This window comes from Cladosporium halotolerans (assembly GCF_011745625.1).
Source record: "Cladosporium halotolerans strain TM138-S3 chromosome Unknown Sca3, whole genome shotgun sequence".
NCBI classification, from domain to species: domain Eukaryota; kingdom Fungi; phylum Ascomycota; class Dothideomycetes; order Cladosporiales; family Cladosporiaceae; genus Cladosporium; species Cladosporium halotolerans.
Genome location: NW_027191454.1, coordinates 665932 through 681857, shown reverse-complemented (window position 1 = coordinate 681857; position 15926 = coordinate 665932). Strand labels below are relative to the sequence as shown.

The 15926-nt window shown below is 56.6% G+C and overlaps 6 protein-coding genes across 6 annotated transcripts; 4 read left to right on the top strand and 2 right to left on the bottom strand.

Moving 5' to 3' along the window:
* Positions 1-794: 794 nt before the first annotated feature.
* WHR41_01219 (uncharacterized protein) lies at positions 795-4751 on the top strand (the record flags this gene model as incomplete). The annotated part of the gene is made up of 1 exon (XM_069369825.1): positions 795-4751. The coding sequence occupies one exon, from the start codon at positions 795-797 to the stop codon at positions 4749-4751; it is 3957 nt and encodes a 1318-aa protein (XP_069233406.1).
* Positions 4752-5265: 514 nt separating this feature from the next.
* WHR41_01218 (uncharacterized protein) lies at positions 5266-6771 on the top strand. The gene is made up of 3 exons (XM_069369824.1): positions 5266-6021; positions 6081-6258; positions 6314-6771. Exons 1-3 carry the CDS (start codon positions 5361-5363, stop codon positions 6678-6680), a joined length of 1206 nt encoding a protein of 401 aa, XP_069233405.1. The 5' UTR covers positions 5266-5360; the 3' UTR covers positions 6681-6771.
* Positions 6772-7199: 428 nt separating this feature from the next.
* WHR41_01217 (uncharacterized protein) lies at positions 7200-9045 on the top strand (the record flags this gene model as incomplete). Its single annotated transcript, XM_069369823.1, has 3 exons — positions 7200-7792; positions 7855-8411; positions 8467-9045. The coding sequence occupies exons 1-3, from the start codon at positions 7558-7560 to the stop codon at positions 9043-9045; spliced, it is 1371 nt and encodes a 456-aa protein (XP_069233414.1). The 5' UTR covers positions 7200-7557.
* A 1493-nt stretch (positions 9046-10538) lies between these two features.
* WHR41_01216 (uncharacterized protein) lies at positions 10539-11432 on the top strand (the record flags this gene model as incomplete). The annotated part of the gene is made up of 3 exons (XM_069369822.1): positions 10539-10599; positions 10653-10745; positions 10813-11432. 3 exons carry the CDS (start codon positions 10539-10541, stop codon positions 11430-11432), a joined length of 774 nt encoding a protein of 257 aa, XP_069233413.1.
* Positions 11433-11460: 28 nt separating this feature from the next.
* Positions 11461-12808, bottom strand: WHR41_01215 (uncharacterized protein). The gene is made up of 4 exons (XM_069369821.1): positions 12435-12808; positions 12321-12381; positions 11844-12266; positions 11461-11781 (listed from the first exon to the last, which is right to left on the bottom strand). Exons 1-4 carry the CDS (start codon positions 12721-12723, stop codon positions 11631-11633), a joined length of 924 nt encoding a protein of 307 aa, XP_069233412.1. The 5' UTR covers positions 12724-12808; the 3' UTR covers positions 11461-11630.
* A 731-nt stretch (positions 12809-13539) lies between these two features.
* WHR41_01214 (uncharacterized protein) lies at positions 13540-15112 on the bottom strand (the record flags this gene model as incomplete). The annotated part of the gene is made up of 4 exons (XM_069369820.1): positions 13540-14008; positions 14063-14109; positions 14164-14244; positions 14300-15112. The coding sequence occupies 4 exons, from the start codon at positions 15110-15112 to the stop codon at positions 13540-13542; spliced, it is 1410 nt and encodes a 469-aa protein (XP_069233411.1).
* Positions 15113-15926: the final 814 nt, after the last annotated feature.

Below are 15926 nucleotides of genomic sequence, written 5' to 3'. Positions count from 1 at the left end.
CCAGAACGTCAACCTTGGGAAACCCAGGGTAATGATGATCGAGTCCTTCGAGCCGGCACATCGCGCTTCAGGCTTCTGAGCGCTACATGTCACATGGCAGTCAGCGCGTCTGTAATCATGCGGAAGTCGTCTCGTAAGCAGCATATCAAAGACCACTCGTCGCGTCCAACACCATCATGCCACGTCCGCGTCCGCCCATTCCCTCCGCTCACAGACTCACTCAAATCGATCAATAATCCACTGATGATCGCCGCGGCCCGCCAGCTAGGCCCTGAGATGAAGTCATCGTGAAGGGCACAGCACGGCACAGGCACGCGCCGGATCCTAACGCGCGCATCCGCGAATTTCACATCGCCGCCCGGCTTCGTCGGCAAGCCTAGGCTCGCGGCGTCTTGGGGAAGGGAGGAAGGACCAGATGCGCTGGACCGCAACGGCAGTAGCTAGTAGTGCAGCACGTCACTTGCATCGGGCGTTTTTCTTTAGCTCCGCGTTTCCAAAGGCGACGGCTAGCTCAGCAAGCGGCTCTTTGGGCGGCATCTATCCTCCCTGTTTCGCTGCTGCCGTACCTGCGAGCTGTCTGTGTGAAATCGCTAGCTGCTGTGAACGACTTCCTTGATTCCGCGAGGCTTGGGAGACTGGAGGCTCTCGCTCTTACTGGCTGCGTTGGGTGTTTCGAGTCTGTGACCCCTGCTCGGAACGCGGTTGGCACACGCAATCGGATCCGGGGTGCATCGACCGGCTTGAGAAACTTGGACGACGCGAGGCGCCGGGGCTCGGCGCGGGCGCAGGCGCAGATGGGCGGACATGGCGACGAGCAGCACGCCGCTGCTGCGCGCGAGGGAGTCAACGATGCGACGATGACTTACTGGAGGGGTAACGCGCCGGAGCGAGTGACGCAGCAGCCATTGCTAGAAGAACGCGGGACGGAGGCGGTCGAAGAGAGCCGGCGAGAAAGCAGGGAAGAAGAAGAAGAAGAAGAAGAAGAAGATGCGCCCATGCAGCGGATACGGAAGAGCGCGTCGGAGCCTATGGGCCGGAAGAAGGAGGAGGAGGAGAAGGAAGGTGGGTTGGAGAGGAAGGGCAGTCTTCCTGCGGAGTCAACCGGGCGGCCTGAGATCCGCAGAGGGATCTCGAGGAATAAGACTGAGAGGCCGCCGCCGGCGAAGCGCAGCAGCACGCTCATGAACGGGCTCAGGCGGACGGCGACGTACACGCAGCTGCACAGCAAGCGGACGAATTCGTACCCCTACACGTTCGATCCGATGTCGTCGGACAGCGAGTCGTCGAGCGAGTCCGAGGAGGACGATGGGCCGGCGAAGAAGCGCAAGGCGCCGAAGGAGGAGAAGGGGGAACAGAAGGCTGAAGGTGACGGGTCGGAGCAGCAGAGGAAGGCGGACGCGAAGGCTGGGAAATCGTACTCGCGATTCAAGCTCAGCAATCCGTATATGAAGACGAAGGGACGGGTTTCGAAGAATGACGGAAGGTTGAGCATCTCTATCAACGAGACTGAGAACAGCGGCTACATCGCGAAAGCATTGGGCAAGACACTTCGGCACCACTTGGACGTCCCGTCTCGACACGGCCGGAAGCGACCTAGTCAGGACCATGAGAGGAAAGTCAAGGAGGAGCAACTTCCATCCGCCGAGCGCATCGTGTCGCACGCGGAATCTGTCGCGTCTGCGTTGCGGCCGACTGCCTCGCGGCCGCGGTTGAATATCGTCATCATGGTCATTGGTAGCAGAGGTGACATTCAGCCTTTCTTGCGCATCGGTAAGGTGCTCAAAGAGCAGAATAATCACCGCGTAAGGATAGCCACACACCCTGCTTTCCGTGACTTTGTTTCCGAGAGTGGGCTTGAGTTCTTCTCCGTTGGCGGCAATCCCTCCGAACTTATGGCCTTCATGGTGAAGAACCCAGGCTTGATCCCCAATATGTCCACTGTCATGCAGGGCGAAATTGGACGGAGACGTGAGCAGATGGCCGAGATGTTTGAGGGCTTTTGGCGAGCTTGCGTCAATTCCACAGATGAAGAGAACGACACGAAGAATCTCGATCTCATGAACAGCAAGAACCCCTTTATCGCCGACGCCATCATCGCCAACCCACCCTCGTTCGCCCACGTTCATATCGCAGAGCGTCTGGGTATTCCTTTGCACATGATGTTCACTTTCCCCTACTCGCCAACGCAAGCCTTCCCGCATCCTCTAGCGAACATCAAGCCGCAGAAGAGCAACGTCAGCGAATCCTACGTCAACTTCATGTCCTACCCTCTCGTGGAAATGATGACTTTCCAAGGCTTGGGGGACCTGGTGAACAACTTTCGCGAAAAGACCCTAGGACTAGAACCAGTCAGCCAAATCTGGGCGCCCGGCGCGCTCTACCGCATGAAGGTCCCTTACACCTACCTCTGGAGCCCATCCCTCGTTCCCAAGCCCAAAGACTGGGGCCCCGAAATCGACATCGGCGGCTTCGTCTTCCTCGAGCTGGCAAGCACGTACAAGCCGCCCCAAGACCTGCAGGACTTCCTCGACGCCGGCGAGCCGCCGGTCTACGTCGGCTTCGGCAGCATCGTCGTCGACGACCCGGACCGCTTCACGCAGATGATCTTCAAGGCGGTGGAGATGGCCGGCGTGCGCGCGCTGGTCAACAAGGGCTGGGGCGGCCTCGGCGGCGAAGGCAATGCTACGCCGGACAACGTCTATATGCTGGGGAACACGCCGCACGACTGGCTGTTCCCGCGCGTCAAGGCCGTCGTCCACCACGGCGGAGCGGGTACGACGGCCATGGGCCTCAAGTGCGGAAAACCGACGATGATCGTGCCGTTCTTTGGCGACCAGCCGTTCTGGGGCTCCATGACTGCGGATGCTAAAGCGGGCGCGCACGAGTGCATCCCGTACAAGAAGCTTACGGCCGAGCGTCTGGCGGAAGGTATAAAACAATGCTTGACCGAGGAGTCGCAGAAGAACGTGCAGCAGATCTCAGACTCGATCGCTCGCGAAGGCGATGGCGCGGAGAACGCGGTCCGCTCGTTCCACCGTAGTTTGCCTGTCGTTGGACCCAGGAATATGCGCTGCTCGATTCTCGAAGACCGCGCTGCGGTCTGGAAGTTGAGGAACTCGTCTCTGAGACTTTCGGCTCTCGCGGCGCAGATATTGGTCGAGAATGAGAAACTTAAGTGGACGGATCTGAAGATTCTGAGACACTACGAGTGGAATGACTTCGATGGACCTGGTGAGCCGATTACGGGCACCGGAAGTGCTTTGACTAGTTCTCTGTTCGATATCGGTGAGGGTGTGGGCATGGTCCCCGTGCGAATCGCGAAACACGTCAGGAAGCGAGAAGAGCACGAACGACGCAAGGCAGAAATTGCAAAGAGGAAAGAGGAGAAGAAGGCAAAGAAAGCAGCACAAGGAGCGTCCAAAACAAATCTCGCTGAAGAACCCGCGCAGCCACCAGCTGCCCCCGAAGCGCCACGGAGCTACGAAGACAATGGCGGCAGACGTCCTCAAGCCCACCGCGACGGCACAAACACCACCTTCGACTCCACCATCTCCGCCGACCCCGAAGGCACCGTCGCCCAAGAAGTCGCCGAGGACATCGGCCGCGGCTTCAAATCCTCCGGCGCCGCCCTCCTCACCATGCCCATGGACCTCCACCTCGCCATCGCCCAGGGCTTTCACAACGCCCCGCGCCTCTGGGGCGATACCACGGTCCGCAAACCCATGCGCATCACCGGCATCAAAACCGGCTGGACGGCCGCGCGCCGCGAATTCGGCTACGGCCTCTACGACGGCTGGACGGGCCTCTTCACGCAGCCCGCGCACGGCTGGCGCGACGAAGTCCGCGCGCCCGCCAAACTCGCCGGCCTCGGCGTCGGCTTCGCAAAAGGCCTCGGCGGCTGCGCCCTCAAAACCGTCTCCGCCTTCGTCGCGCCCCCCGCCTACCTCGCCGCCGGCGTGCGCAAGTACGCCTCCAAGCGCATGGGCGGGCCCGGCGCGAACGCCTTCATCCGCCGCGCCCACATGGTGCAGGGCTTCAAGGACTCGCGCGAGCTGGGCGCCGAGAGCGGCGCGGACCCCGAGCGCCCTCAGCTGCGGGACGTCGAGCGCGAGGTCTTCGACGGCTGGCGCGTGTACGAGGAGCTGTGGGACGAGGTCGCGGCGCTGCAGCTCGAGCACGGCGGCGGGCCCGTCGCGCGGCTGCGGCTGGCGCGCGAGAAGAAGCGCTGGGCGCGCATTGGGGCGCTGGAGAGCGTGCGGACGGCGCGCGAGGCGTTGAAAGCGTATAGGGAGGAGCAGGATGTCGATGCCTTGTTTAGTGAGAAGAGGCGGGAGACGGCTGTCGCGGAGTTGCCGAGGGCGCCGGCGATGGCGCGCGTGCAGAGCGGGGATGATGCGCGGGTGTTGACGAATGGGAGGAGGGTCAGTGAGGTTCGGGAGGGGACCTTGGAGGCTGTGAAGGAGGCGGAGGACGGGGAGGGGGAGGCGCGTGGAGAGAGGGTGTTGGGGCATGAGGCCAGGAGGGATTCGGAGGAGACGGCTGTGCCGAGCGATAGTAATGATGCTGATGATGAGAGGCGGAAGAGGCACGCGCATGAGGAGCGCAAGGCGAGTAAGGCGGGCAAGACGGAGGACTATTTCAGCCATGCTGGACAAGCGCGTGGGAAGATGGCGGACGATGAGGCTTTCAAGAAGGTGGGAGCGCCTGAAAGGCTCGACATGGCCATGTCTAATGGTGTGGCTACTGCTTGATCGACGGGTACTTCTTTCCATGCGTTTGGACAGACATAGCGATGTTGGAGCGTTTGTTGGGGGTTATTTTCGTGGCATGAGCGACTTTCCGGCATTTTTTGTTTGCTTGCGAGATACCTTTGACGCATTTTTGGACATGGTACATGAATACTTCTGTATACTTCATTAATAGATAAATGATCACATGGTTAGGAGACATGGATTCGTCGAGTCCTCGGTCATCATTGTGAAGATGAAATCCGAAGCGTCCAGCGGAACTTCACTTTAGCCATACGCGCGGCAACGACACATCGTGGAAGCTTTCCGGTACAAGTGCCAGAATAGATACCGATTGCGTCTACATACATGAAGGAATTGTGATCGGTTTGCAGCTTGCCCAGGGCGCGTGAAGTTCGTCGAGCTCGGTGTAACGGATGAAGTCAAAACGGCATGCCGAAACCTACTCCACTTTCGCAGGCCCACCGCATGAGCTCAATAGCAGGTGCCCCTCCATCCAAAACAAACAATAAATTCTTCCAGCAGCTCCTACGGCGATCTATCTGTCGCCTCACTCGGATAATATCGTAGTCGTACAAATAGCACTTTCATCTGATACATAATCTATCCAAAATGTCGTTCGCCGACCTACCTTCTGGCGCCTCCCTCAAGCCCAAACCCTTCAAAGCCCACATCTCAGATCAAGAGCTCTCAGACTTCAAGCAGCTGCTGAAGCTCTCCAAAATCGGTCCCAAAACGTACGAGAACAGCGTCGCGGACGTCAAAGACTTCACCTCCTTCGGCATCTCGCGCGACTGGCTGGCGAAGACAAAGGAGCACTGGGAGACGAAGTACGACTGGCGAAAGTGCGAAGACCGCATCAACAGCTTCCCCAACTTCACCGCGCCAATCAACGACGACGACACGGGCTTCACGTTTGACATCCACTTCCTTGCGCTCTTCTCTAAGAAAGCGGACGCCGTGCCACTGCTGCTGTTGCACGGATGGCCTGGCTCGCCGCTGGAGTTTTTGGGTGCGCTGGACGTGCTGAAGAATAAGTATACGCCGGATGACTTGCCTTTTCATGTCGTCGTGCCGTCGCTGCCGGGCTACTCGTATAGCTCTGGGCCGCCGTTGGATCAGAATTTCAACACGGAAGGGATTGCAAGGGTGATGGATAAGCTTATGCATGGGCTTGGGTTTGGTGCTGGGTATATTGCCCAGGGTGGCGATATTGGCAGCTTCGTGTCGAGGGTGTTGGCAGTTACCGCGGAGTCGTGCAAGGCGGCGCATTGTAGGTTTCCTCATGCGACAGGAACGACCGTGCTGAAAGGTTGAGCTGACTGAGGATAGTGAATCTTTTCATCGGCGTTCAGGGAGAGCCTGATGGCTTGAGCGACAAGGAGAAGCGCGGTCTCGAGAGATACAACAACTTCGGCACGGTCGGCAACGCCTATGCGCGCGAGCACGGCACTCGCCCGGCGACTATTGGGCTCGTGCTGTCCTCTAGTCCGGTTGCACTGCTGGCGTGGTAAGTCGCATCAGCACAGAACGGATTGGCGTATGCTGACAATGCATTTTTGCAGGGTCGGCGAGAAGCTCCTGTCATGGACAGCCGAGAGCCCGTCTGTAGACGAACTGCTGGATTCCGTGACGCTGTACTGGCTCACAGACTCTTTCCCTCGCGCCATCTACCCTTACCGTCAATTTTTCGGCGCGAACCCCACCTTCTTCCACAACGACCCAGCTTTCTACATGAAAAAGCCCATGGGCTACTCGTGGCATCCGCAAGAGCTTGCTCCGGTGCCTAAAGCGTGGGCAGAGACGACAGGAAACATGGTCTGGTATCGAGAGCACAAGGAAGGTGGGCACTTCGCCGCCTGGGAGGTGCCTAAGCTGTTCGTGGAGGATATTGAGTCCTTTATGAGAGACGTTTGGCCGAAGGCAAAGTGAGCGAGGCCTGCTTCAGGAGTTTTCGGATATCCCGGCAGTGAATTCAAATGTATTTTAGTTTTCAGAATGAGAGTCCGAATTTCTGATGCGATCAGCCTTGAGGTGGCAGGTCTCGCCCGACGGTCAGACGACGTGGGGGCCCTCGATGGGACGAACCGAGATTGACCGTTCCCCGTGGCTGAGGGCTTAGAGGCGTTAGTGAAAGGCTTAAAAGTTTCTTGAAGAGACCAGCGGATACGCCCGTGATCGAGTCTCAGCCGTGTTGTGTTGTCATGCTGGCCATGATGATTGTATTCGGTGTTTTGGCACAACAATAGTTATGTAGGTCGATCAACAGCAGGACAAGGCGAGACAGATGACGAGAGATAGGCGCCTGGCAACCGCCCGCGCCAACGGCGGAAGCATACCCGAGCTTGGCGATGCTTGCGAGGCTTATTTTAGCACGCACCCGCTGCCACGCGTCCGTGAGCCGCATGCAACACGGCGGCGGCTGGCGGCGGGCGCATCACTTCACCCTCTCCCTCACACTGGCCTGTCGCATCGCTCTCTGCGTCATGCTGGCACCGCGCACTCGCCGAACGCGCGTGCCCCTGAGCGCCGGCGCAGCCCATCCTTCAGCCATCGCTCCCTGCCTCCCTTAGCCCACTCCGCGCCCATGGGCACTCCTGGCTGGCCCTTGCACTGCCGGTACTGGTGGGTCTTTGAGGCCGATGCTGTCGTCAACGCGTACTCCAGGGTAATGTAGCCGCACTAGTCTTACGCTTCGTGTTTCTTGTCGCAATCCAAGCTTTCCTCCCTCTTCGTGCCCAGTCCCCACGCTCTCTCACTCTGTGTCTGTCGCTATACTCTCTTTTTGTTTGTGACATACTGGGCAACGATGAGGTCATTATTGAAATGGGCCAGCACGGCGCTGCTGGCCAGCCAGGCCGTGGGTATCGATGTGAACGTCGACGACCAGGATTCGATCAAATCTGCAACCTCAATCATCGCAAAGAACATGATGAACTACTATACCGGATATCAGCCCGGCGACACTCCTGGAAACTTGCCTGATCCGTACTATTGGTGGGAAGCCGGTGCTATGTTCATGAACTTGGTTGAGTATTGGTTTTGTATGTTGCATCAAGTGGCAAGCCGTGCTGTCCAATTTGGCTGACCTTTTGCCTGCGCATAGACACTGGAGACACGACATACAACGAGAAAACCACACAAGCCATTAGTCACCAGGCTGGACCGAAAGGCGGCGAAAGTTTCGTCCCTTCCAATCAAAGTAAAACAGAAGGCAACGATGACCAGATCTTCTGGGCTTTTGCTGCGATGCAAGCGGCCGAGTACAACTACCCTGCTCCGACCGAAAACGCGCCGTCATGGGCAGCCATGGCGCAATCAGTGTTTAACGGCCAGGCTAGTCGATGGGACGACAACTGCGGTGGTGGTTTGAGATGGCAGATGTTCGGATGGAACAACGGTTACAACTACAAGAACATTGCAGCGAACGGTGGATTCTTCCTCTTGACGAGCCAGCTGGCGAGATACACTAGGAACCACACTTTCATTGAATGGGCGGAAAAGGAATGGAATTGGTTCTCAGGCTCGGTGCTCTTCGAGAAGGATTCTTTCCAGGTCAACGACGGAACGGACATCGGCAAGGACTGCTCGGTTGCCAACGATCAGCAATGGTCCTACAACTACGGCTTCTACGTGGCTGGACTCGCATACCTATATAACCAGGTAAGTCCCGCACCTCTCGTAGATTATCGCGCATGTACTAACCAGCAATGAACAGACCGAAGACGCCAAGTGGATGCCGCCCCTCAAAGGTCTCGTCGATCGCACCTTCAAAGAATTCTTTGCAACCCGACAGATTATAGTCGAAACCGCTTGCGAGCCGATCGGAAACTGCGACACGAACGGATTCACATTCAAAGGCTACACGATGCGCTGGCTCGCCGTCACAGCACAACTTGTCCCCGAGCTCGCCGACCAAATCTGGCCCTACATCAAGGCCAGCGGAACGGCCGCAGGAGGCCAATGCAGCGGTGGCGATGACGGAAGCACTTGTGGCATGAAATGGACGCAAACAACCTGGGACGGATCTAAAGGTGTCGGCCAGCAAATGAGTGCACTGTCCGCAATTGGATCCAACATGCTCCGAATAGCAGATCTGAAGCCCCCTTACACGCGAGACACCGGCGGTAAAAGTGAGGGCGATCCCAACGCTGGTACCGATGCCGGCACTCCGGACGACAGGCCGGCTGTCTACACAGACCCGGTCACGGGCGGAGACAAAGCCGGTGCGGGCATTTTGACGGCGCTGGTGCTTGCTTTCACGCTTGGAGGATCATATTGGATGGTTGTGGGTTAAAACGGGCACGAGAACCGTGGGTAAAGGAGTTTGGGGCACAAGATGCAAATCGATTTATTTTTCCATGTCCACCTGATTCTCATAGTACCGTTGCTCAGCCGCTCATCGTTGATTCTCCAGTCCTAGTCCTATCGATTGCTCGGCGAGATGGAGAGGCGCACACTCCGGCGCAGGCGATTTACTGGAATGTCTATGTCGACAGTGCTAATGGGCAGCGGCGGCGATGATTTGCTGCGCATCGCAAGTTCTGCTCGCAACTCATCAGTATGTCCGGAGGAAACCAGCTTTTTGCATTGGTCAGCAGCTTCAGAATCGCAAGACTGAAGGTAACAAGAAATTGGACTCTCGCTGCATGCATCAGCCCAATAGGGCAAGGATGTCGCCTGATATAATGAATTCAGCCCCATGTCTGCGCCAGCCGCGTGAAGCTGATGCTGACGGATGTTGCTGCAAGGCAATCTCAGCTCTGAGATTTATTACCTGCTACGTGCGAACGGCAAGCAATTGGGCGGAGGCCGACAGATCTGGAGCCGCGTTTCGCCATTTTCGACACAGTTATCCTCTGAAAACCTTGGCAGCGACGACAGCCTCTTTTTCAAAGCTACGAATCAACACCCACGATCTGCGTTCAACAGATTGTAGGCAAGTCAATTGTGTAGACTCCCCAACAACCTCGATCCTTGTCGCGCTTCACATGAAGCGCAACTTGGCGACGGATAGCCGCCTTAGCCCAGGAGTTCCGGTCGCACAGTTCTCATGCAGACGCAAGTAATGCCACTCGCTTCTGCACCTGACACGGCGCCTCCGTCGGCAACTCGTGTCGTGTGTGATATAAGCTCGCGGCTGAGAGGCTGGACTCTGGCTGCATGTTGGCAGTGATACGGCGCTTATGTTGCACAGCGGAAACAAGAAGAAAACGAGATGCCTTTTGAAGTTCCCCTGAGAGATTTCCTCTCTGCAACTCCTTTCTCCTGGTCTGGAGCGGTCAATCTTTTGACTATCCGACACGATGGCTCATTTCCTTCGCTTGTCGCTTATTGTGATACCATATTCTGCGTTGTCCGCCTATGCTCAGCAGCAGTGCTACTATGGTCCTGGTGCTGAAAACCGCGCGCCGGCGAGCCTCGTGCCCTGTACGAACGATGGGCAATCGGCTTGTTGTTTGCTCGGCGACGTCTGTTTGAGCGGCAATAGCTGCTGGAATCATGACACCGGCAACACTTACCAGTATGGCTGCACAGATATTACTTATAAAGACGAGGTCTGCCCGTATAAGTGCGGTTTCAATACTAGTATCGGAGTCTAAGCCCTGTCTTCATGGACATAGCCCAAACTAACAATGCCCAGCGCTATCACCGTGGATCGCTTTAGTCAACTGCGTGGACCCACCTGGTGTCCGCGACACATGGGCATGCCATTCGCCTGAAAGCTGCGGATGTGAATGGAACTCGACCACAGATCTGCTACGCCTCGAGCCAAGAGGTTGTCAAGCCATGGGATCAAACGCCAGAGTGGCTTTCTACGCCCCGACAGCCTTGGCTCCTTATGTGTCACGCACGAGACCCCTAAGTGCTCGGTGTTTCCGCTGTCTTCTAATATAGTCACAGTGCCCAAGACCCACGGCGGCGAGACAAGCTACTTCTCCCCTATGACGGATGCGAAGGGGTCGAAGACTTGGAGCGACCAGCCGGTCTCTGGCTGTAAGTCCAACCTACGATTGAAGTAAAGCTCTCAATTCAGAGGAATCTATTGACCGAAGTCGAACAGATACACCTACCTACGTGTCTCAGCTGGCAACATACAGTCAGCCAACATCGGTGGTCTTGATCAACGCCAAAGGAAAAGCATCGCCATCGACCAATTCCGCCGCAGCATCCACAACCGCAACACCGGCCTCACCATCTACCGACGCAACAAGCAACAGCAACGTCACATCCCAACAAACCCCAAGCCCAGAAGGCCTCTCCGTCGGCGCCAAAGCCGGCATCGGCGCTGGCATCGCCGTCTTCGTTCTCGCTCTCACAGCCCTAATCCTCATCGTCCTCCTCCGCCGCAAACGCCGCTCGCAACCTCCCCAAATCCAACAAACCTCCTGCCCCTTCCCCGCCGGAACGCCACTGCAATCCTCGCCCTACTTCGCGCAGCAGGAGAAAGACTCCTGGCAGGCGTACAGCGTCGGCAGCTCGCCGCCGGTGCTGTCGCCGCAGAGTTTCCCGACGTACTCGAGCCAGTTCTCGCATCCAGATGCGAGCTTTTATACGGATCAGCATTCGCCGAAGCCGATGGATGGGTCACCGCCTATGGAGTTGCCGGCTGAGAGGCATGTGCATGAGTTGCAGTCGGGGGAGGAGGATGGGGCCGGAAGGAGGCAAGGGGAGGGGAAGTGAGGTTGAGAAGTGGATCCAGGATGATGAATTTGGCCTCGGAGAAAGCAGCTCGATAGCAGAGATGGCTAAGTTGCTGTGCATTTAGAATCATTCACGATCTATCTGAGCGCCCAAAGAGATTGACCTTGAGCAGTGACCGAATTGACAAAGGGAAAACCGAGATCTGCGATTACCCAGAGCTTCCACGGAATGCAGTGCTTACACTGAAGTGCTCGTCTTGTTCTCTTCGCTGCTGGTGTAATCTGTATTCTTCACACCGGTCGTTGTAGCGTAGGAGTCCTTCTTGCGAGGATCGAAGACGAGGCCTGGGTGGCCGATGTTCATCGCTAGGGCGGCAAGCATGATCATTCTAAGCTTGTGTCAGTTCAAAAGCCCAGGGTCAGACGACAGAAGGTATGCTAGGGAACTTACACGCTCTCCAATCCAATGAAGATGCCCTCGTTGTGGAACGCCGACCCAGAGTAGCCCTCGCTAAGCTCGTAGATACGGAACACGCATCGGATGAAAATCACCAAGGTCGCCAGGCTGAGGAACGTAAGGAAGAACTTGAACTTGGAGTCCAGACCTGCGCCCGATACTTTGTTGGCTGCGACGTCGCTGCGGTAGCGGAAGGCGTATTGGATCGAGAGGACGATGAATAGGAAGAGGACGATGACCTGCAGCGAGAGGCCGGCGAGGCCGAGGTCGACGCCCAGTTGGGATGTGCCGTCGGATTGAGAGGACATGGCACCGCCGACGGCTTGGAGGACGAGGCAGATGCAGTCGCACGGGATGAAGATCTGGCAGTAGAGCGCGGGCTCGAACTGGGCGCTTGTTGGGGACAAGCGCATGATGCTGGGGTGGCTGTCAGCTTGAATGGTTTCAGCTCGATATTTCGGTGTCGCTTACCTCTTGTACAAGGTGATGTAAATAGCGGCTGACATGAAGACTGGCGCGAAGGTGATGCATACTACCAGAGTCAGTACTTCTTGGTCCGTCTGTCAACATGCCACACAATCTCACCAATTTGCACCATGAAGCCCGTGTAGTTCCACGGGTTCTGGTACATCATGATTCTACCGCCATAGCCGATCATCTCCGAGGCACACCCGAGTGCGAACAAGGCGGCAAAAGTCCATTGCTTCCAGCGATATCCTTGGTACATATGGATGATCATGCTGACACCGAAGATTGCGATGAAGAACGCATTGGCGGGCAAGCTGGGTCGGTATTGGAAAATGCTTTGCTCGATAGTGCACGTGTCGAAGGTGCATTCTCTCCATTCGTCTTGTTGAGGTTGCTCGGAAGCCATTGTCCGAAGTTGTTGGTTAGTTGGTTGTGGAAAAGACCAGATTCTGAGGGCGTTGGTATTGTTGTTATCTTTGAGTGATGTTCACTGTATTGTTTGGATGTGCTTGCGGATGAGAAAGGATATGAGAAAGTATCGCTGGAGATGCGGTCTTATAGAGTGAGCCAACTGTATGCTCGAAGTCATCCTACCTGGATCATGGTGCCTTAACGGACGTATGCCTCGCAATGTCTGCTCTTTTGGGGATAGAACAAACAATGAGGCTGAGCCGACGGCCGAGAGTACAAAGAGCTGACACACGTTGACATGACGCCCAGATCGGGCACCATACGCGACCTCTCGACATGTGGCATGCTGCGGTCCATGGACATTGCGATGGCGACGCGAAGTGAAGTACTTGCTATCTCGGTACGTGGACGTGATTGGCGCGCATCAACCCACTCGCAGTCGAGCCCCGAATTGGTCTAGCGCAAACCTGCACTCTCGCCCGTGCAGCTGCACTGCGCCACTGGGTGCCTCCAGGCTCTCAGCGGACAGAACAAAGCCAAGGCTCGTACGGCCGAGAAGCTGGCGGAGCAGCGACAACACGTCAGGAGATATTTCTATCCTCCTGACTTTGACTCTCATTGTTGCCTGATCGGGGGAATGACCATGCGGTACCTACCACCGCCCTCCTGCTCTGAGCAACCTGAGATGAGCTGAACCAGCCGGAAATGCAAGCGGAACGTAGGGTACGGCGCCGGCAATTCAACTTCGACTGGTTAACTCTATCGACGGTCTTAGATTCTATCATGATCCATCTCCTGACCCTTTCCCACTTCACTTCTCTAGAAAGAAGGTCTTCATGCTCCTGGCCTCAACCTTGGCCCTGAACCTCTCCCCCTTCAAAGCAAATTGGTCTACGCAGCTCACATTGTGCATGTTGTCCGTCAGATAAGCGGTAGCCTTGGTCAAGCCTCCAAAGCCCTCCATATCAACATCAATCTCCTGCGCAAAGTGCGCCGCATTGATGACCGGAACGGCAACAGTCCCGTTCTCATTAACAAACGACGACACGTATACATCCTCCGCGCTGCTGCTTGCGTCAACCCGCACAGAGCCCGGCCGTGCGAAGCGGAAGTACCCAGCGAAGGCCCACAGGCGGCCGGAGACGCTGTACGAGTCGCCGTCGAGCTTGATGAGAGCGTTGTCGCCGGTCGTGTTCTGCGCGCACCACCAGTGGGTGTAGCCGGAGGTTGAGGAGCGAGTGAAGGCGTTGTGCATGTAGATTGCCCATTGGAAGCCCTCGCTGTTGGGGAGTTAGCGGGGTGCGGTGCCGGTGCGAGTGGGATGGTTGACTTACGCCAATTGTCCGGTCACGTCCCAGTTGCCGTTCCAATCGCCAGTACCCTGGGACAGAAGTCAGTAAACACAGCGGTCATGGTCGCTGGATCGTCGTCCTACATCTGCCCACTCTGTCTCGAGGTTTGGTTGGCCGAGCGTGTTGTATTCCTCCTTCGGTTCGGATTGATAGTTGTGCCAGGTCTGCCGCAGGGATCAATCAGTGTCATTCTAAGCGGGGATTCGGCCCATCACTTACCGCCACATCATACAGATGCCCTCCACCAATCCTGTTCAGCTGGTACAAGATATCCCTCAACTGCCGCGCGCCAGTCGCATCGCAGCACGCGACTTTCATATCCGGGAACGCCTTCTTGACGGCTGGGTACAAGACCTCCAGGAAGTCCTTCGCCTGGTAGCCATCAGAAAGCATGCTAGAGTAATACCCCGGGTTGAAGTCCGGCTCGTTGTACGCGCCAAGCATGGAGACAGTGACGTTGACCTTCTCCTTGTAGAACCGCACGATCTGCAGCAAGTAGTCCGCGTACGCTTGCCGCCAGTCAGCCGTACAGTTGCTGCCTCGCACACCGCAGAGCAAGCCGCCGTCGCTCTCGTTCTTGTTGCTCTTCATACAGCCCGGCGCCGACCAGGCATCGGCGTAGACGAAGAGGTCGGGGTTGTACTTCTTCGCCGTCGTGGTCAAGTTGACCTGGCAATTGTCGTTGCCGTCCCAAGTGTAATTGAACGGACCGGCCGGAGTCGCGGGGCACGAGCGCAGGATAGAGCCCTGCGGCGTGGAGACGATGAGGTTGCGCACCACGGACAACGCGCCCATGTTCTGGTCGAACAGCGTCTTGGTCACTTCCTGCTGGTTGGCGTAGGACAGGCCGGCGGCACCGAACTGGTCGCAAGCGATGCCGAAGGCGCCGGAGCAGCCGCCTCCGATCATGGTTTGGTGCTTGTTGTTGCCATTGATTTTGACGGAGACGGTGGTGTCGATTCCAGCGGGATTGTAGCTGTAGTACTGGGCAGCTGCCAATGGGAGGCACGAGAGGATGCTGGAGCTCCTCATGTTGCTCGTGTTCTGGTGGAATGCAGATTTGGATTGCCTATCGTTGCATGTTCTCGCGAAGCATTTTGAATGCTGTGCCCGGATGAATTGAACCAGCAATCGTCATTTTGCTCGGCATGCCTTGATCCATAGAGCCTAAAGTGTGACATTGATGGATTATCTCGTGGGCGAGTTGCAATGCTCCATCAGTTCGACGTTGTGAGGAGCAGAGAGCATGCACTTTCTTGTGTTCAGGCTCACAGGATACCATGCTATAGCCCTGAGAACGACTTATTCATCGTAATGCCCATCAGCCGTTACATCGCGGTTCAAGATTGAGAGCTTCAATACAGTCTATCGAGACCCATAGATGCCGACATCCGAGCGTGTTCCCCTCAGATCGTTCTCCAGATTGCGGGTGCGGTCTGACCGGATAAATGCGAGATCCATTGGAAGCTGGAGAAGGTCGAGAAAAATCGGGTCTGCGGCTCCTAGGTTGCCGGATCAAGTATCGATCTGATGCTTCCCTGCTACCTTGCTTGATGCTTGGTTGCGCCTCATGATGCTTAGCCAATGTTAATGCACTCACCGGTCCATACGCGCAGTTCGTCATGAGGGCCCGAAATCGCGTCAGGCAGGGTATTGGACCAGATGATGCTGTGATTTCCAATTCATTATTCGTATGTGCTGTGAACTGATTATATGTAACACAATGCTGTACCGCAGGACAGCTTCTATCTCTTCAACTCAATGTGGCCGACCGTGCAATCGGGATTCTCACTAGGGAATCAGATGCTTCAATGTCGCAACGAAAAACTCCAAGCGCCTGCGCTGA